Raw genomic sequence first — 21,873 nt, forward strand, 5'->3', positions numbered from 1 at the left:
AGGAGGTAACGCAGACTATGGGTTGATAAATGCAGCAACATTTGGACGTGGATACCATCCGGTCCTGGGGCGGAGGAGCGAGAAGAAGAGAGTGCATGTTGGAGTTCCCGCATGGAGAAAACAGTATTGTAGCTTTCGCGATTTTGAGAGGAGAAAGCAAGAGGTCGCACTTCCGCTGCACGTTTCTTCGGGAGAAACGCTGGCGGGTAATTTGAAGAGCTCGAAATCTCAGCAAAGTGCTGACCCAACGAGTTAGAAATTGCGACGGGGTCCACTAATGTGTCACGCGCGACAGTGAGCCCAGAGACCGGGGAGAAACTAGGCGCGCCTGAGAACCGTCGAAGCCGACTCCAAACTTCCGAGGAGGGAGTGAAGGTGTTAAATGAGCTAATAAAGAATTTCCAGCTTGCCTTCTTGCTATCGCGGATGACACGACGGCATCGCGCTCGGAGCTGCTTATAGCGGAGACAGTTGGCCAAAGTAGGATGGTGGCGGAAAACGCGGAGAGCACGTCGCCGCTCACGTAGTGCATCACGGCATGCCTCGTTCCACCAAGGAACTGGGGGGCGCCGGGGCAATTCGGAGGTGCGTGGTATTGAATGTTCCGCAGCTGTAAGAATAACGTCGGTAATATGTGTGACCTCATCGTCGACGCTGGGAAACTGACGGTCATCGAATGTCGCTAGAGACGAAAAAAGTGTCCAATCGGCTTGGGCAAACTTCCAGCGTCGCGGGCGCATGTAGGGCAGTTGAGGCTGCAGTCTAAGGACACATGGAAAGTGGTCACTCGAGTGTGTATCATCAAGGGCGAACCATTCGAAGCGCCGAGCTAGCGGAACAGTACCGACCGCAAGGTCCAAATGAGATAAATTTGTCGTGGAGGCAGACAAAAATGTAGGGACCCCAGTGTTGAGGCAAACTAGATCTGCTTGGTGGAAGACGTCTAGCAATAGTGAGCCACGTGGACAAGGATGTGGAGATCCCCAAAGCGGGTGGTGGGCATTGAAGTCCCCAACCAGCAAATATGGGGGTGGAAGCTGACCAAGAAGATGAAGGAGATCAGCTCGTGCCATTGGTGTGGACGATGGAATGTATACAGTACAAAGACAGGACGTGTATCCGGAAAGGGAAAGACTGACGGCGACAGCTTGGAAGGAAGTGTTTAAATGGATTGGGTGATAATGGAGAGTTTCATGGAGAAGAATCATGAGTCCTCCATGTGCTGGAGTGCCTTCAACAGAGGGGAGATCATATCGGACGGACTGAAAATGAGGGCGAACAAAGCGGTCATGGGGACGCAGCTTTGTTTCCTGAAGACAGAAGATGACCGGCGAGTAGGATCGTAAGAGGATCGACAATTCATCCCGATTGGCTCGAATACCGCGGATATTCCAGTGGATAATGGACATAGGGTGAACAGAAAATGGAGGAATGTGACCAAGGTCGCTGTCAACTCAACGACTGCTCTGAGCTTGCGACCGACAGCATGGAATGGCATTCAGCCGAAGGTAGAAGATCCTGATCCATAGGTTGGTCAGGAGCAGCTCCTGCCACCAGCGATCGGCCGGTTGATCGGCCGCCAGCGGAGCGCCTCGGCGACACAGAAAACGGCCGAGGGCGATTTCCGCCAGGTGGTGCTGTAGATGGGACACGCCTTGGCCGAGAAGGAGAGGAACTGGGTTTCATTGAAGCCTTCTTGGAAGTATGATGTTTAGAGGAAGGAGGAACCGATGGTTGGGAAGTTGCCGTACATAAAAACTCTTCATGAGTACGCTCTTTTTTCGAAGTCTTGGTGTCTGACTTTTGGGCTCGAGATTTAGCAGAACTCGACGAAGGGTGAGCCAGAGAGTGGGCAGGAGAAAGTGGTGAGGTTGAACGTGCGATCTTTGCGCTGGCCGATCTGACGACCGTGGCACTAAAGGAGAGGTCGCAAGTCTGCGTGGCCGCCTCCTTTGTTGGCCGAGGAGAAGCAAGGACAGTGCTGTATTTTCCTTTCTGAGGCACGGTGGGCTGCCGACTGGCGAATAATTTTCGAGCAGCAAAGGTCGACACCTTTTCCTTTACTCTAATTTCCTGGATGAGCTTTTCGTCCTTAAAAACGGGACAATCTCGCGAGGAAGCAGCGTGGTCACCCATACAGTTGATGCAGCGAGGGGATGGAGGTGGACAAGCACCCTCATGGGCATCCTTGCCACACGTAACACATTTGGCCGGATTGGAACAAGACTGGCTGGTGTGACTGAACCGCTGACACCGATAGCAACGCGTAGGGTTTGGGACGTAAGGGCGAACGGAAATTATCTCATAGCCAGCTTTGATTTTCGATGGGAGTTGAACTTTGTCAAATGTCAAGAAGACAGTGCGGGTTGGAATGATGTTCGTGTCAACCCTTTTCATAACCCTATGAACAGCCGTTACGCCCTGGTCAGACAGGTAATGCTGAATTTCTTCGTCAGACAGTCCATCGAGGGAGCGTGTATAAACGACTCCACGCGAGGAATTTAAGGTACGGTGCGGTTCCACCTGGACAGGGAAAGTGTGTAGTAGTGAGGTACGCAGCAATTTTTGGGCCTGGAGGGCACTGACTGTTTCTAACAACAAGGTGCCATTCCGTAATCTGGAACAAGACTTTACTGGACCTGCAATTGCGTCGACACCTTTCTGAATAATGAAAGGGTTGACCGTGGAGAAATCGTGACCTTCGTCAGACCGAGAAACAACAAGGAACTGTGGCAACGATGGAAGAACTGACTGGCTGAGACTCAGTGAACTTACGTTTGTGAGCAGACATAGTGGAAGGTGAGGAAACCATTGCGGAAGAATCCCCCATGATTACCGGCGTCTCCGATGGCGCGCTCCTCCCTTGTGGGGGCCCTCTCTGAGGGCACTCCCGCCTTAGGTGATTGTTCACACCTCAGGTCACACCTCCCGACAAACGGACGGAGGGACCAATCGGCACTTTCGGAAGGTATCAGCTCGGGTAATCACCCCTCCCTGGGCCTGGCCGTTACCAGGGGGTACGTACGTGTTCTACCTGTCTACCCGGGGCGGGGAATTACGCGTTACCCCGTCACCGGCTACGCATGGAAGTGCGTGGGTCGGCCTTCACACACGCACGGGAGGAAAAAAGAGAAAGGGAAAGGGAAAGGAAAGAAGAAAGGTCTCAAACGCCGCAGCGGAGAAAAGGGTAGAGAGAAGAGGTAAGGAAAAGAGAAGGACAAAGGAAGGATAAAGACTTACAAGCAAGGAAGGCGAAGAATGTGGTATATTTACAAGTGTCCGTCTCTGGACGTAGGCACAAACCATAACCCCAGAGTGGGAGAAAGAGAAAGAAAGAGCCCGTGGTGAGGGGGGGGGGGGGGGGGCGAAGATGGGGGATGGGGAAGGAAGCGGAAAGGGAAGGTATGCAGCCCGGAAAGGAAGGAAGGCCACATCAGCTCGGGGTCCCGTGCTCGCCACGCACGTATCTACAAGAGAGTTGTGGATCCCCTGGGGGGTCAGGTTTGTTTTGTTATGTGGCGTTGTTTTATCTGTTATAATGGTTCTGTTCCAGCATAATTTGTATTCATCATTCTCCAGTACATTTTGTGGTGCATACTTGTATGTAGGAACTTGTTTTAAAAGTTTATGTTGTAAGGCAAGCTGTTGATGTATTATTTTTGCGACATTGTCATGTCTTCTGGGGTATTCTGTATTTGCTAGTATTGTACATCCGCTTGTGATGTGATCTACGGTTTCTATTTGTTGTTTACAAAGTCTGCATTTATCTGTTTTGGTATTGGGATCTTTAATAATATGCTTGCTGTAATACATTATTATTATTATTATTATTATTATTGTCATTACTATTTTAATTATGATATTGTGGATCATTTCATCCCCTTATATTTCTGTGTCTTGACTAATTTGGAGTTTGATACCCACTGTAATTAATGTGTTCTTCCTTTGTCTCTTCCTTCTTCCTTTAATAACCTTGCTTCTAGTCCTATTTACTTGTACATAGTTAGATATCCTAGTTTTCAGTTTATTTTTAGCCTTATTTAAATAATCGAATTGGTCTAGTAGTTCTAATAGAGTTTGGTCTTGAGTCCACCTTTCACCTACTAAACATACTCATGCCTTACCTGATAACCATGTTATTAACAGTTCATTTAGATGTAATTCACTCACAAGCTTATCCAGCTACAAAGTTTGGTCCAAATGGTACTCAACAAAATTCCTACAAACGCCTCAGTTTTCAATATATCTCTGGGCCAAATAATTCTAATCTCAGTTTTCTTTGTGCATTGTCAGACCAACACTTGGCCTCAAATGCTCTGGAGAAATCTTTAACAGCATTAAATGTATTCAAATTTAATATCATCTACTGTGAAGCATCTTCCTTCAAATGACATAATAAATCTTATACTTTATTATGAAATGGAAAGTTGTTACTCACCATATAGCGAAGATGCTGAGTCACAGATAGACACAACAAAAAGACTGTCTTTTTGTTCTGCCTATCTGCAACTCAGCATCTCTGCTATATGGTGAGCAGCAACTTTCCTTTTCATAATACTGTTACATTCCATCCTGGATTTTTCATTGTTTGTTTTAAACCTTATACTTTTATCCCAGGAGGAAGATAAAGCTCCTTGAAAAGACTTTAGAAAACATTAGTGGATGCACAGAAACCTTAGGTTTAAACTGTGGAAATTGATGCCCACTAGCCTTCATTTCTAACTGTTTCCTCCATAAAATTCCATCTCTAGTATATGAGTCTGATTATTATTATTCTGGATTTACAATGTGAGTACATTTTTCCAGCACCTATTCTAGATTACAGTAAGTCACTAATTATTGTTCTCCACTCTTCTCTATTTGTCCATAAATCTTCAGGAATGTTCTTCCTCATTGCTGACTGAACTCCCTGTATCCACGTATCAGGTGGTCGTCCCCTTTTTCTTCCAATTGGTACCCAGTCGGTTATGCATTTTGGTAGCCTTTCCTGTTCCATTCGTCTGATGTGTCCATACCATTTAAGTTGTTTGTGCTCAATGAAATCAATAATTGAATTTTTACATTTCATCTTGTCTCTGATTACTTCATTTCTTATTCTTTCTCGTCTTGATATTCTTGCTGAACGTCTCCAGAAATCCATTTCGGTGGCTAATAATTTTGATTTCAGTTGCCATTTTGTTGTCTACACTTCTGAACCATATGTAATAATGCTCCTAACTATTGTTTTAAAAATCCTTATTTTGTTATCAGTTGTTATGTGTTTGTCCGAGAGAATTCCATTCAATAAAGAGATTGTCGTCTTTCCAGAATTTATTCTTGATCTAATTTCTTTGTCCTGTTTCCCATCATTTGTAATTTTCACACCTAAATATTTATATTCCTCAGTAGCTGTTATTGTTCCCATCCCTTCTAATATTAAGTCTCCATTCACTCCACCAATTACCATGTACTTTGTTTTATTCATGTTTACATTTAGACCTGATTTTTTATATTCTTGAATCAATTTTCTGGTCATATACTCTATGTCCTCATAGTCTTGGGCTATAATCAGTTGGTCATCTGCAAATTGTAACGAGTATATTGTTCTATCATTTATTGGTATTCCCATGGCGTGACATTTTTTCTTCCAATTCTGTAGTTACTTCTGTATATACTTTATACAATGTAGGTGAGATGCTACATCCTTGACGTAATCCTTTTGTGACTTGGAATCCATGTGATAGATATTTACCAATTTTTATTTTTGAAATAGAATTTTTATATAAATTTTGAATTGCTTTAATTATTCTTGGATTTATTCCTATTGATATTAAAGCTTTCCATAAACTGGATAAAGGCACACTATCATAGGCTTTTTCTATATCTATGAATACTAAATGTATATGAGTCTGATCCCAACTGGAATTGTCGTTCAATGACCAGTAGACCTCTGATGTATTATTTCCACTACTGTCATGACTGACTACTTTCCTTACTGAGGGGAGCTGAAGTTACATAACTTCCATTATTTACACCAGGTTCACTTATAAGTCAATTCTCTTAGATGAAAAACTAATTTCATGTTCAACTACTCAACTACACACCTTTGGATATTCTCTACTGGAGAGCCTGTAATATTGCCTAGCTCATTAATTTAGGTTTGAACCCTTTGATTATTTTTTGTCACTTGACGTTACATCCTCAAGTTATTACTTATTTATCGTATGGCAATACAGACACATAAGAAAGGAACAGACAAATCACTAATATAACAAACGTTAATAATTGCAAACAAACATCACTAATATAACAAAGTTTAAGGATTACAAACAAACATCAAGTCTATTAATTGTTATAACCTTTAAGCACTAATAATTTGCGTGGATATGCACAAGTAGAAACACTAGCGGGTTACATACTACTGACTCCGCATCTGTCATTCGACTGCCGTGCCGTGACATGCGGCCGGCGCCGTTCATAGCCAGGTGGCGCTCCCGCGCTCGGCCGAGCTGCGGAGCGCCTCTATCGCCGTGTTCGCGTACTAACGTAGCGGCACTTTTGAATGTCGTGGCACTGTCACAACACTTTTCCCCCCTTGAAAAAAAACACTCACTTCCTGGGAGACACGGACAGTGCGGAGACATCCATGGCCTCCTGGGAGGCCGCGAGAAGATCCCGCGGAGAAACACGAGAGTATGGTCGAAAATGTCCAGGACGGAAGCTTGCGCGTGGAACGTGCCTCCTGGACGAGATGATGGGTGAAAACTCCGGAGCAGCATCCATAGGTGTCGTGGACCTGGAGGTGTGCTCCAGCGAGATGGGTCCCGGAGGCGGCGGCGTCGCGACTGGGGACGGTTCCGGCGTACCCGGAAGCGGTAGCGACGTCGGCTGCAGCAACACGCCCGGAAGATCGGCAGCAGCGACAGGACTGGCTTCTCGGGCTGGTGGAGACGAAAGAAGGGGCGGTGGCACCGGCGTGGCCACCACTCGTGGGCGCATCTGGTCGTAATGGCGAACAACCATGCCGTCGTCCGTACGTATTTCACAAAGCCGGCGGCCGCGAAGAGCCTGGACCACCCCTGGAATCCATTTATGGCGAGGTCCATACCCCCGTGCCCACACGTCGGCGCCCACCGGGTATTTTCCCGCACTAGGGGACACAGTACAAGGCCTGACAGGGTGAAGCAGGTGCAGTAGAGTGCGCGGTTGGCGGCCATGCAAGAGTTCAGCAGGGCTGCGATCACCCAGAGGCGTGAAGCGATAAGAACTCAGAAATCGCAACAGAGCGTCATCTGTGGAAAAATCACTAAGGAATTTTTTCATTTGGCTTTTGAAAGTGCGGACGAGGCGCTCGACCTCCCCGTTCGATTACGGATGGAAGGGCGGTGCTGTAACATGATGAATCCCTTGTCCAGTACAAAACTCACGGAAGGCCTGCGAAGAGAACTGAGGGCCATTGTCCGTGACAATCGTGGATGGAACACCTTCTAGCGCAAAGATTTTGGACAAAGCCAGCGTCGTCGCCGCAGTGGTGGGCGACGGACATCGAACAACAAACGGAAACTTCCGAGAAGGCGTCAATCAACAGTAGCCAATAAGTGCCGAGGAAGGGGCCGGCAAAGTCAGCGTGCACCCGTTCCCACGGCTGCGCCGGATCAGGCCACGGAGAGGGCATAGTACGAGGTGCAGCCAGTTGTTGAACACACTGATCACACGCAGCGACCATGTGGGCGATGTCCGAATCAATACCGGGCCAATAAACGTGCCTGCGGGCCAGGGACTTAGTCCGAGAAATCCCCCAATGGCCTTCATGCAATAGTTTGAGAACAGCTTTTCGAAGAGAGGCTGGCACCACGACCTGTGGAGATGCGCCATCCGTGGCCAGAAGAACAACACCCTCACGAACAGACAGACGAAGGCGCAAGGCATGGTAGTTGCGAAGGGGATCCGATGCCCGGCCCTTGGTCCTGTCCGGCCAACCCCGTTGAACAAAACCGATCACCTGACGCAGGACCGGGTCCCGCGCAGTAGCCGACGCGACCTGCGAACCTGTAAGTGGAAAACCCTCGACCGCACGACGTTCTTCCTCATCAATGTGGAAACAGAGTAGTTCATCTCGATCGAAAACCGGGTCGGGGCCCATCGGCAAACGCGACAACGCGTCAGCGTTGGCCTGCTGGGCCGTGGGGCGATAGTGAATCTCATAGTGAAAACGAGACAAGTATAAGGCCCAACGTTGCAGGCGGTGAGCTGCCTTATCCGGAAGCGACGCCGAGGGGCTGAACAGAGATACCAGCGGCTTGTGGTCGGTGATGAGGTGAAACTTAGAACCATACAAAAAAACGCTGAACTTTTTTAGAGCATAAATGATAGCGAGCGCCTCCTTTTCGATTTGAGAGTAACGCTGTTGAGCATCGTTGAGGGTCTTGGAAGCGTAGGCGATGGGTCGTTCCGACCCATCCTCATGCCGATGGGCGAGAACAGCCCCTAGGCCATACTGTGACGCGTCAGTCGCCAGAACCAAGTGCTGACCCGGACGGAATGTGGCAAGACAAGGCGCCGACTGCAAGTGAGCCTTCAGGCGGGCAAAAGCCTGCTCACACTCGTCGGACCAACAGAAAGGAACGTTTTTGCGTAACAGCTGATGCAGAGGATGAGCCACTGCCGCCGCGGATGGAATGAATTTGTGATAATAAGCAACCTTGCCGAGAAACGCCTGAAGTTCTTTGACCGTAGACGGCCGGGGTAGAGCGGTAATGGCCGCAACGTGCTGTCGTAGAGGACGTATACCCTCACGGGACAAGTGGAAACCAAGATACACAATGGAGGGTTGGAAAAACAGTGACTTGTCCAGATTGCACTTCAACCCAGCTGAATGCAGGACCCGAAACAGTGAGCGCAAATTGCGAAGGTGCTCCTCAGTGGAGGCCCCCGTGACAACAATGTCATCCAGGTAGTTGATGCAGCCGGGAACGGAAGCCGTGAGCTGTTCCAAAAACCGCTGAAAAATGGCCGGCGCGCTAGCGACGCCAAATGGTAACCGCTGGTACTGATACAACCCACAAGGAGTGTTGATGACGAGAAATTCCTTGGAAGACGCGTCCAATGGCAACTGATGGTACGCCTCCAATAAGTCAAGTTTGGAAAAGAACTGGCCCCCAGCGAGCTTGGTAAATAACTCCTCAGGACGGGGAAGAGGATAAGTGTCAATGAGGCTCAGCGTTGACAGTGGCTTTAAAATCACCGCACAATCGCAGACTCCCGTTTGGTTTAGAAACCACCACGATGGGCGATGCCCATTCGCTGGAGGGAACAGGAAGGAGAATCCCTGAAGCTGTTAACCTGTCGATCTCAGCTTTGACAGGCGCGCGCAACGCCATCGGAATAGGGCGTGCCCGGAAAAACTTAGGGCGATCTGTAGGTTTAAGAGTAATGTGGGCTTCAAAATCCTTGGCCCGACCCAGACCAGCAGAGAACACGGACGAGAATTCAGAACACAATCCATCCAGTTGTTGATACGGAATATCCTCAGATATGAGGTGCATATCATCAATGGAGAACCCGAACAACTGGAAAGCATCATAACCGAACAGGTTTTCCGTTCCCGCATGATCCACCACATAAAACGTGAGGGGCCTAACAACAGACTTGTAGGCAGTGGAAGCAACAAACTGGCCAACGATAGGAATTTTCTGCTTATTATAAGTTCTCAGATTTCGCGTAACTGGAGACAAGGGAGGGGAGCCCAACTCCAAATACGTGCGAGAATTAATGAGAGTTACCGCAGAGCCAGTGTCCACTTGCATGCGAATGTCTTTATCCAGAACACGAACAGTAACAAACAACTTATTTGTTTGAGAAAGCACACAGTTAACGTCCATGTCCGAAGCCTCGTCCTCGTCGACAGGAACTTTAGGGGACTGACACACAGAAGCAATGTGGCCTTTTTTCCTACATGAATTACACGTGGCCCAACGTTTTGGACACATGGTCCTGTCATGCTGTACGAAGCAACTTGGACAAGAAGGAAGTGCGGAACGAACCTGCTTCTGTGGTTGCTGTTTTCGCTGCGAGCGTGGCGGCCCAACGCGACGTTGTTTACGCGAGTGAACCGCCGCCACATCGTCGTTCCCCTGTGAAACAGGCAAATTGTCTGTGTCGAAAGTGGTCTGTACAGCGCCTACATCACACCACGCGTCTATTTGCGCACCAGCAGCGTGAGACACTTCAAAAGATTGAGCGATGCTTAGAACTTCCGACAACGACGGGTTTGGCAGTTGTAAGGCACGTTGCCGAACTTCTTTATCAGGAGCAAGCCGTAGAATAGCATCCCTAACCATTGAATCAGCATAAGACTCATGATGAGTGTCCGTGACAAACTGACATTTCCTACTCAGACCGTGTAGTTCCGCCGCCCAAGCCCGGTAAGATTGATGGGGCTGTTTACGACACCGGTAGAACGACACGCGGGCGGCAACGACATGGGTATTTTTGCGGTAATAGTTCGACAATAAGTCACATTTCTTGGAAGGACAGAGAGGCTGGTTCCCGCAGAGGGGCTAACTGAGATAGCAGCTGATAGATCCGTGGGGAAATCCAAGATAGAAATAACGACTTACACATAGGAGCGTCGACAACGCCGAAAGCCAAGAAGTGTTGCCGCAAACGCTTCTCATAATCCTCCCAGTCTTCAGCGGCCTCGTCGTAAGGAGGGAACGGAGGCAGAGAAGAGGAAGACAGACGATGAGTAAGCGACGTCGACAACGCCTGAATAGCAGCCGTCAGCTGTGTTTGTTGTTCAATGAGCGCTTGCAGAAGCTGTTCCATGTCTGCCCCGACACGAACACCCAAGTCCACAACGCAGGAAAAAAAATATCCGACCTCGTCGCCAAAATGTTATAACCTTTAAGCACTAATAATTTGCGTGGATATGCACAAGTAGAAACACTAGCGGGTTACATACTACTGACTCCGCATCTGTCATTCGACTGCCGTGCCGTGACATGCGGCCGGCGCCGTTCATAGCCAGGTGGCGCTCCCGCGCTCGGCCGAGCTGCGGAGCGCCTCTATCGCCGTGTTCGCGTACTAACGTAGCGGCACTTTTGAATGTCGTGGCACTGTCACAACATTAATATAATCTATCGACTCTGGAGTTGCAAGCAGGAAGTCATTGAGGCTCCCATTATAGGCTCTTCTGGAACACTCTTCAACAATGTGGCTGATGGTCTGGTTAGTTCGTGTCTGTAATATAGCACTACATGTGCACCCTGGGTAATGCTAAATGAACTAGCACATACTGGCAGTCAAATAATCTGAGGATCTCCTGACTACAAAACACTTTCAGAAAGAATTATGTCACCAGACAGACATCCTCAAGTAATAAGCTGACTAACATTTCCTGTGACTCTTCGGCTTTTTACATTTCGCTAGGTAGTGCCACCTGTTCACCCGATGTATAGATATATTTGTATCTCACCTCATTTTTTGTGTTTGTATGTATGAATCTGTCTCCTATGAATGCTTTAGATTTACTGTGTAATGTGCCAAGTTTGTATTATAAATAATTATCAACATTAATAGCATCTTATTCAGTTACCTTAAAGAGTCTAATCATAAAGTTTCCAAACTATAAACAAAATTTAATGAAACCTCTCTTTTTACATTTTTGCTTGTTACTCACTCCAAATATTTGTCAAAACAGGTGCTAACAAATGTTGTCGGAGGGCTTGCCCAGTGTGCAAAATTTCCTCATAATCGAGAAGTTCTGAGAAATGCCAAAGGTATTCCTCTGCTAGTGCAGTTACTGAACAGTACTAACCAGTCACTACTGGAGAACGTTGCCCTTGTGCTTGGTGAGTGTGCTAATGAGAAGGAATCAATGGCAATCATTGAAGAACTTGATGGCGTGAGGCTCATTTGGTCTTTGCTGAAGAATCCATCACCTCGGGTGCAAGCAAATGCTGCTTGGGCATTATGTCCATGCATCCATAATGCTAAGGTACATATAATATTAATACTAATTCTAACTTCTAAGAAATTCCAATCTGAGACATAAGACACAAGCAGTCAGGACTGAATGAGAGGCCGTGTTTCCTAATGTATGTTTCCATAATCATGAAGGGAAGATTTCATTGAAAGAGATTGAGTCACTAAGGACAATAACAAAGGCAAATAAATTTCTGAGCCTGTATAAGACCAAAATGTTTGTTGGTGCAGAGTATTAACAGTTCAGATGTAATCAAAGCACTGTATTTTTGACCAGGCATAAAAGAATTCAACCCACAACCCCACAAGACAGTGTTAAGGCAAACTGGGAACCATGTCCACTTTCCTAGAGGTGTTAGGCCAATTATTTTTCTCTTAAAACAAGCAGAATTCTTATAAAATCATACAGCACACCACAGTTGTAAGTACATGTTTAGAGACAATGTATAGCTAATGATTACTAATTTTACAATGCATTACTTTACTAAAGTGTGTCTCAAAGAACACAATAAGATATGGTCAATATCAAAGCCCCCTCCCAGTCCTTGACACTCACTAACTTCCAACCGATTTTCATCCTAAGATTGTTGATTACCTTTGTCAGATAATAATTTTTCTCACTTGCGATATAGCTTGAGTTGTTGGTTTTCACCTCGTGTTGCACAAAGAACATTTTTACATCCAAATTACTGGTACCTCCCTAAGCCTCGTGATTACAGCAGATTTCTTAACACAGCATTTATTGATAAGGAGCTTCATAGCATGTAGCAGAATCAACTCTTCACCAATTTCATTGAGAGGGTTGTCCATTCACTTAAGTTTTCCTAAGTGCTACTTGATGCAACAAACTCTGCAACGTGTTGCTGTTTTCTCACACTTCAGCTTATGGCTGCACTCCCAAAAATTGTAAGCTATCTACTAATGTCTTACAATTTTTTGTCAGTTTTCCAATTTGCATTGATATACATTTCAGTCTTGCACCAGCTGAGTGCAGTATTTGTAGGACCTTGCAAATAATTTAGCATGTATTTCACTCATCACCAGTGTTTCTTTCTTGGGTATTGCTCAAGTATGTGAGACCCAACCAGATAGGACTAACAGGGGATATTGAACATATACAGAGAAGAGTGGCACGAATGGTCACAGGTTTGTTTAATCTGTGGGAGAGTATCACAGAGATATTAAAGGAACTGAACTGGTAGACTCTTGAAGATAGATGTAAACAATAACAAAAAAGTCTACTAAAAAGTTTCAGGAACCAACTTTAAATGATTACTATAGGAATATTCTACAACCTCCTACATATCGCTCACATTGGGATTTTGAAGATAAGAGTAGAATAATTACTGCATGCACAGAAGCATTCAAACAATCATTCTTGCTGTGCTCCATACATGAATGGAACAGGAAGAAACACTAACAATTAGTACAGTGGACATACCCTCTGCCATACACCTCACCGTGGTTTGCAGAGTACAGATGTAAATGTAGATGTAGGTTGCTACTTAATTGGCTGGAATATACCACTGAATAAGCTAAAATTGGGGGTCAAATTACATTCATAAGACTTAAGGCATGAGACGGCAGTGAGACAGTGTTGTAGCTTATCCCCTATGTTACTCAATCTGTGTGTACAGCAAGCAGTAAAGGAAATCAAGGGAAATTTAGGAAAGGAATTAAAGCTTCAGAAGGAGAAATAAAAACTTTAAGATTTTCCAATGATGTAATTCTGTTAGAGGTGACAAAAGGCTTGGTACATTACTTGGACAAAACAAACAATATCTTGAAAGGAGGTTATAAGGTGAACATCAGTGAAAGTAAATGAAGGTTAATAGTGTGTTGTTGAATTAAATCAGGTGATGCTGATTCAACACTAAAAGTAGACAAGTCTTGCTGTTTGTGCACCAAAATAATTAACAATTAAAAGAGTAAAAAGGGCATAAAATGCAGGTTGCCAATCGAAAGAAAAGTTTTTCTGCAAAAGAAAAATATGTTAACATTTAGTATACATGTAGGAGCTAGTGCTACAGCAAGAACAAACATTATTTATGGAAAATAGTTCTTTACAGAGCAAGATGTAAGATTCAATAAAGTAAAAGTTGTGTGTGGCACTGAATACATCGACTGGACTAAAGTAATACAGGTTACAGAATAGGACAAGCACTTATTTTCAGTCACTTAAATAATACTGGTTCTTTGGCGGCTCATCAGGTGGCCTCTATAAGGGGGCCTTTGAACTGTAAGGACGTGCAATCTCTAAAATCACATATGTCATGAGTGAAGGTACATCACTCCTCCCTTCTAAGTGGTGGATAAACTGCATACATACATAAAAACAACTAGGCACAGAAAAATACATGGTACAGAAAAAATGTGTGGTACAGAAAAAGTGCACAGTACAGAAAAAATGCATGGTACAGAAAAAAAATACAGCTACCGGAAAAGCACTGGTACTTAACATCTGCTGGTACCAAAGAAGCACTGGTATCGTCAAAAAAAAAGCACTGACCTCTCAAGGCAGTGAGATCATGAGTCACGGAAAACACCGATGATCGCACTGACTTCTATTTCATCACCTGACATCAGCGGCTGCTGCAGCATCAGGCGGGCAGTCACCAGTGAGTAGGGGCAGAAGTGATGAGGGTACAGTTTAGTGCACAATCTTCCTCTCATGAGAGGCTGTAGGACAGGGCTGGGGATAGCGTTTCCATAGCAAATTTCCTGTCAAGGTTGGTGGTTGGCACCAGAGGCCTCAGTGAGGGCGTTGGGGACAATGACCGCACAGGACCCAGCAACAGAGGTGGTGGTGACTGCGACATCACATGCAGCGGGGGCTGCACCAACAATGGCAGTCAAGGATTAGGGGTGGAGGGGGGTGGGGGCAGGGGGGCAGGAACCCAAGTCAGTGATGCCCTGCTTCAGTGGCAGGGGAGGAACAGTCGCTAGGCCATCCAGAATAAATCCTGCCACATGCAGCTGTAGCTGGTCAAAGTGACAGGATGCCCACACTTCAGGAGTGTGGAAATGCACAGGCACCAACCCCAGCAGTGCCTGATGGCAGCAGGAACCCAGTTAAGCCCACAGCTAAAACCAAAAGTCCAGACAGGTGTCCCCAGCTGGAACCATCATGAAGCCAATGACGCTGGCAGATGCAGCATCAGATACAGCAGGTGAAGGAGGGGCCATGGTTGGCATCCATGTAGCAGCTCCACTGGGCTCTTGTTCCCCACTGGAGTGATATGGTACAAAATAAAAAAAATAAAAATGGTCTTAAAGCAGCTTCAGGAGACCTGCCAGATACATACTTCCACATCTGAGTTTGAGATGCCTGAACCATGCATTCAGCGTCGTCATTAGATTGACGATGAAATGGAGGTGCTGTGAGATGGTGAACACCACTAGCCTGACAAAAAAATGCAGATTCTTGAAAACTGGGGGCTGTCATCAGTAATGACAGTATACCCAAGTCACTCAATTGCAAAAGTCTTAGATGGGGCTGAAATAGTGGCAGCAACGGACATGGACAGACGATGTGCCACATAGGGAGACTTGGAATTGGCATCCACTACAATAACTCAGTACTGATTTAGAAAGTCCCAGTAAAACTGACATGCAGATGCTTCCATAGGTGCTGTGGCATCAGCCATGGGGAAAAGAAGCCTGTGGCACCAAGTATTGCTGAACACAGTAATTGTAAGTGGCAATACCCATGTAACATCCCCATCTCTGCCTGGCCAATACACATGCCAGTGGACCAAAGACGTTTAAAGAGGAGTTACACACTGATGCAATGTGGCCTCTCTTTTGACACTTGTTGCAAACAATCCAACATTTAGGGCATGCAGCACACTCATGTTGGATGAAGCAGTACAGGGAAAATGGAAGGGAGCATGCAGCTGCTGATGTAAACCAGCCTGTTGCTGCTGTGGCCATAACCAATGCTGTCTCATGCAACACTGAATTGAAGGTTGTGCTGCTGCAATGGATTCCCCTTCATCCTGAACACTTGCAGCATGCCTAACAGGGGTTGACTGACCAACTTCCAATATCTCCCCCCACACAGCAATCTGATCGCCTGCGGCCATTGACACTTCAAAGGACTGTGCTATATTGAGCACTTATGTAAGTGTCAGATTATCATATTGATATGCTTTTTTGCAGACTTTCCTATCCAGAGCTACACAGATAATAATATCATGCACCCAGTGTTGAGTGTAGGCTTCATGATAGGTACCAGCAACAAATTTACATCGCTGGCTCTACCCGTGTACGACTGGTTTGGGCGTTTCTGAGAATGGTAAAATTCTACAAGTGTTGCAGTTCTGTCACAGTAATAGGTTGAGAGAAGCTTACACATTTCATCAAATGACAAGCTGAGCAGTTCTTGCAAAGTCACAAGTTAGCAGAACAACTGATAAGTGCACTGCAAAAGCCGGGAAAGAAAGAGAACACTACACAGGTTTGCAACGGCCATGCAAAAAACCTGTAAATGTTGGCACAGTCATGTCCCATAGGAGTCCCAGTCTTCAGCTGATACATCATATGCCAGAAAGGGTGATGGATGCACTGACTGGAGAGTAACCTGCCACGAACACACAGATGCCATTTCAGTGAAAGCGGTAGTGAGAGCCTGCTGTTGTTCCACGAAAGCTTGCTGCTAGGCAATGATATGTTGGAGTATTTCTGCCACCAAGATGGTTATCAGATGACTTACCACTGACACTAACATGCAGAGAAAATGTAACCCTCACTTGTCACTAAGTTTGCTGTAACGAGAAGAAACACGATTTATGGAACATAGTACTCTACGGAACAACACGTAAGATACAGTGATGTACAGGTTGTGCGTAGTACTAAACACATTGACTAGACAACCGTAATACAGATTACAGAATAGGCTGAGCACTCATTTGTGACCACTTAACTAATACTGTTTCTTTGGTGGCTCACCAGAGTGCACCAGGGTGCCAACCCAAGTGGTCTTTATAAGCAGGTCTGTGAACTGTATGGACGCACGATCTCTGAAATTGCGCACATCATGATTGAATGTACATTAGTAGTTAGGAATTATTTTCTGATAGTATTTTTGGAGTGCAGCCTTATATGGAAGTGAAATGTGGATGACATGCAATACATACAAGAAGAGAACACAAGACTTCAAAATGTGGTGCTACAGAGGTTTTCTGAGGATTAGGTTGACAGATCAGATAACTAATGAAGAAATACTGAATTTAATTAGAGAGAAAAAAATAATATGACACAATTTGAGTAAAAGCAGGCATCCTGAGGTACCAAGGAATAATTACTTTGATAATGGGGAGAAGTGGGAAAACTGAAACAGAAAAGAGGGACTGACTGCAGTAAATAGATTCAAGTAGACAGGTGTTGCCATAACCATTCAGAGACCAAGATACTTACTCATGATAAAGTAGATTGGAGACCTGCATTAAACAAGTCTTTGGACTGAAGACCACAACTACAAACAATATACCCATTACTAAATACAGGAGACTTTCAATCATGGTTCTGTATTTCAATGCATCTTGTTTGTTTATCTTGTCTGCATCACTTTGTAGTTGTGCATTTATTATGAATGATGTTTTCCATTCAGGTTTCATTTAAAATTTCTTTTGTGTATGCCTTTTGGTCCAGACTCAATGTTCCATCTTCTCTACTAACTACGATTAACAGTGTGCGGTGTACGACTCCACAGCCCCTTACTTCAAATTTGATGATTCAGTTTTTCAATGTGATGAGCAGGCTTTTTCTCTCTTATGAATTAGGAGAAGAGTGGTGGTCCACAAATCTGAAATGTGAAAATGAAGGCAGCGCATTAAAATCTGTGATTGTCAGAAGAGGACATCTACAATGTATAAAGTGCAGTAAAAGTATTCTGAGCCCTTAACCACTTAACCTTCTCTTGAAACAAGAAGAGTCAATACAACATGACACGCCTCATTATAGTTGCAAGTACATTTTATTTAAAGACAATGCAGAGTGAAAGAGAATGTCAAGGGACACAATGAAATATGGTCAGTAACACTAAACATGCCCACAGCATTGTAGATGAGCCTCTGCAGAATCCGGAAGGAATCCAGAGGAACTAATGACATGCCTTAGCTTTTAGTCAATCTGTGATTCACATGTGGAGAGGCTCAAGTGATACCACACTGAAAGACAAGCTAACACGAGTTTTTAATTTATCGCATATAATCAACACAGCATTTATTTCATGAAAAATACAAGAATTATACTACAAATTCAAATTACATATGCTCATATTGCTTTGAACACATGTACATCAACTGTTGTTTGCCTTACTTTGGAGCTTATTTTAAGTCTATTCAGCAAATGAGAACAAATCATGAATATCTTGTTACCGATAATTCAATTTTTAGAAGTTATTTCATATGATGAATAATGAAAGCTATTACTATGAATTCTTGTTACATTTATAATGTACTGAACATAATATACAGTTACTAGGTGATCTTCAACTTTTTTTCTTTTTGTACCTAGAATTCTGGAGAAATGGTGAGAAGTTTTGTTGGTGGTCTGGAGTTGATTGTGAGCCTACTTCGTTCAAGCGATATTAATGTCCTCGCCTGTGTGTGTGCTGCTCTTTCCAAAATAGCACTGGATAAGGAGAATCTGGCTATTATTACAGATCACGGTGTGGTGCCAATGTTAGCACAACTGGTTCTAACAGTAAGCTGTTTTTTTTAACATTATAGCCCTTAAGATCCCAGCCAAAAGCACACTTTGCTTAGCAGAATTACACATTGAAATTAACTGCTGAGACAAAGACAACTACTAATTGTTGTGTAACATGCAAATATCTACTTTTGTAATGTTTAAATCATGTCACCAGATACAGAGGCCTCACAGAAACCTGTGAAACTATTACAGTTGATCAATGTAGACAACAGACTCATGAACTCAGTCCACACTCCAGCAGATATGATTCATTTCCTTTGAAACTCTTGTAACAACTGTGCTGTTTAATCCACTGTTTCTATTCCTATACCGTAGCATCAACAGTATTGCTGAATATGTATGTTGTTTCTTCTATTAATATTGTATATGTATGTAATGTACATGACAACAGTCATCATAAACATTCCTCTGCTGAAGCTAATTATGTTCAGTTACACTGCACACTTTTCTGGTTAATCTAACAACTCAGGTAAGCAGAAACATCAGTTATTGCAGAAAGAAAACACTAGGGAATTCAATATAGCACAAATTTCCTTACAGATTTACTGAACATTCTAGAAGTGAGATGAAAAGCTTTTGGGTTTCCAACAAGGTGGCAATGTTCAGATTCTGCAACATTTTGATGAGTGTCATGATCATTATCTTCCAGTGAAGTGCCAAAATACTGTATCTGCCCCTATATTTATATTAGTGGTGTGGCTGGCCCTTCCATATGGCTATGTAAACCATTCTGACATTGTTGATGGGCAAGGAAGGGATGAGAGTGGAGCAGTGTTGCAGTGGTGGATTGGATACTGCATCCAAATCTCTGTATCAGCACTCTTGGCCTGTCTCGCATGGGCACATTCATAACACAATTCCACAGATGTGGGATCCCACACCAAATTGGTTGACAGCCTTCATCCCTCTTGACAATATATTTGAAGGTCCTTGTGTTTACAGATTCCTTAATAATGCTTCCCTAATTGTTACTGGTTGAGCACAACAAATTGGTGTTCTCAAAACCAAATATATGTGCTTCATATAGGTTGCACTCTACAAATGCTTTTTTCTCTGTCTCCCAGATGTATACGTCTCATGTATTTCTTGCAGCAGTTTGAAATACAGTGCTGATTTGCCTGATGTATTGGAGTGTCAGTGAGTCCCTCACAACCAAGAATGTTTTCTGTCTACAGCGTTGGTAAGAGGATGGTTTTTGTGTCGCATTTTCCAAGCAGCCACGTGGTCTTGGCTCGGAATTGCTCCATATAGGGAATCAAAGCAATTCTTGGCAGGGGACTGATGACCTCAGATGTTAAGTCCCACAGTGCTCAGAGCCATTTGAACCAATTGTTGGCTCTTTTGTTTTCTTTCTGATTTGTTGCATCTTTTCTTTTGTTGAATACCCTTCTAATTTGTGCTTCACTGTATTCTTTTTGATGCAACACTTCCTTTAAGTGTGGCTGGCTCTTCTTCACAGATGGCATGCATCCTGTGTACCAGCATGGTTAACACAGTATGCCTCTGTTTCAGATGGTTGGAACTCATTTCATGTAGGTCTATATGGGTCTACTTCTTGTACACTACATGGTTAATGAACTGTCTTTTTCCTTATTAGGACGTCCACGAAAGGAAGGTATCCATTCTCTTCTAGCTCCATTGTGTAAGTAATGTTTTGATGGACACTGTTTAAGCAATGCATAAACTCATCCAATCTGAGGCTCCTACACCACAAATGTCTCATTGAGATAGCAGAAGAAGTGCTTGGTTTTAGGTGGGCAGTTTGAGGTGCCAACTCCACAGTGTTCCATGTTGACTGGAAAACACAGGGACTTGTGGGGATCCTGTGGTCTTCCAATTAAGAAAAGGCACAGCAAACCAGGAAGAACAGGAAGGAGACACCAGACTCATTTTTCTTCCCTCTATGGAGCCACTTTCAACCAAGATTGTGAGGCTGCTTGGAAAATGCAAAATCAAAACTTTCTTCTGACCACCACCAAAGCTAAAAGTGACTCTTGGTTAAGCAAAAGACCCATCAAAACTTCATATGCCATGTAAATGTGGGCACCAGTACATCTGACAAACATATAGTTGTATCTCGAAATACTGTGAGGACAACATTAGGTGTGTATGTCTGTGACACACAGAGAAAATGGCATTGGCAGAATACCGCATCAATATAGTACATATATTTGATTTTGAGAACACTAAGTTGTTATGCCAAGCCAGCAGCTATTACAAATGCATAGTTAAAGAAACTAAAGAAATAATGATACATGAGAATCTTGTCAGTAGAGACAATGGCTATTAACTAAGTTTGTCAGGGAATCCCCCACTAGTGGCTTGATGCCAAGAGCATGTCCAATATGTGAAATAGATCAAGAACACCCATGCAGAGATTCAAGAACAGGATACAGACCACTTACACTCTACCACTCTGCCCTCTCCCCACCTAATTGGTGCACTAGAGCCTGATATACATAGCCGGAGTGAGGGAACTGCCACACCACATGTATAAATATAGGGACATCCACAATATCTCATCATTTTGCAAGAAGATAGTGAATATGAATCTATTCAAAACAACACAGTATCACTGTTATCTGGCAGGAAATCATTGGAACTTTTCATCAGTATTGTGTGCCAGGAAAGCCTACAGTCACAAATTCTAGAAGCATGATAAAACTGTTCCAGTAACTAGATTCTTTATCTGTTGCCTTTGTGCAAAATAGCTTCTTCATGTAGTCAGTAAATGGCTGAACATGTGTTGCTGTATATGTACTTTGTTCTGTCCTGTGGTATTTCTTGACTCATGTTTTCCTTTTCAGTTATGCCACAAGTCTGGCTCATTTTGGTTTGTCAAAACACATCACACATAGTGTAACCCTTATAAATACATGTGATTGTAATAAGTGAAAAAACAAATAAGACATAGATTACGTCATCATTATAAAACCACATAAAAAGAAAAGCAAGAAGAAAAAACAATATGTACTTATCAGCAGATGACAGAGATATACCCACATACATGAGGGATATACTGATAATATGATAGATGAAAACAACACAATTCACAATCATGTAACAGTTTATTATAAATATGAGGAAACAAACAGAAATTACAAGGGGTTGTAAATGTACACTTGTGTGAAAGAGAGGTAAAACTGAAAGGAAGATTCAATGTTTCGTCCTAACAGTAGATAACCATTATAA

General features: G+C 44.2%; 1 protein-coding gene across 1 annotated transcript in view; it reads left to right on the forward strand.

The window, feature by feature from the left end:
- LOC126263295 (armadillo repeat-containing protein gudu) overlaps window positions 1-21,873 on the forward strand; it is a 174,129-nt gene that overhangs the window by 90,451 nt on the left and 61,805 nt on the right. The window contains exons 7-8 of the mRNA XM_049960382.1: window positions 11,681-11,977; window positions 18,484-18,672. Of these exons, the coding sequence (XP_049816339.1) occupies window positions 11,681-11,977; window positions 18,484-18,672 (486 nt within the window). The remainder of the gene's footprint in view (window positions 1-11,680; window positions 11,978-18,483; window positions 18,673-21,873) is intronic.

Source organism: Schistocerca nitens, chromosome 6 (assembly GCF_023898315.1).
Source record: "Schistocerca nitens isolate TAMUIC-IGC-003100 chromosome 6, iqSchNite1.1, whole genome shotgun sequence".
Taxonomy (NCBI): Eukaryota; Metazoa; Arthropoda; class Insecta; order Orthoptera; family Acrididae; genus Schistocerca; species Schistocerca nitens.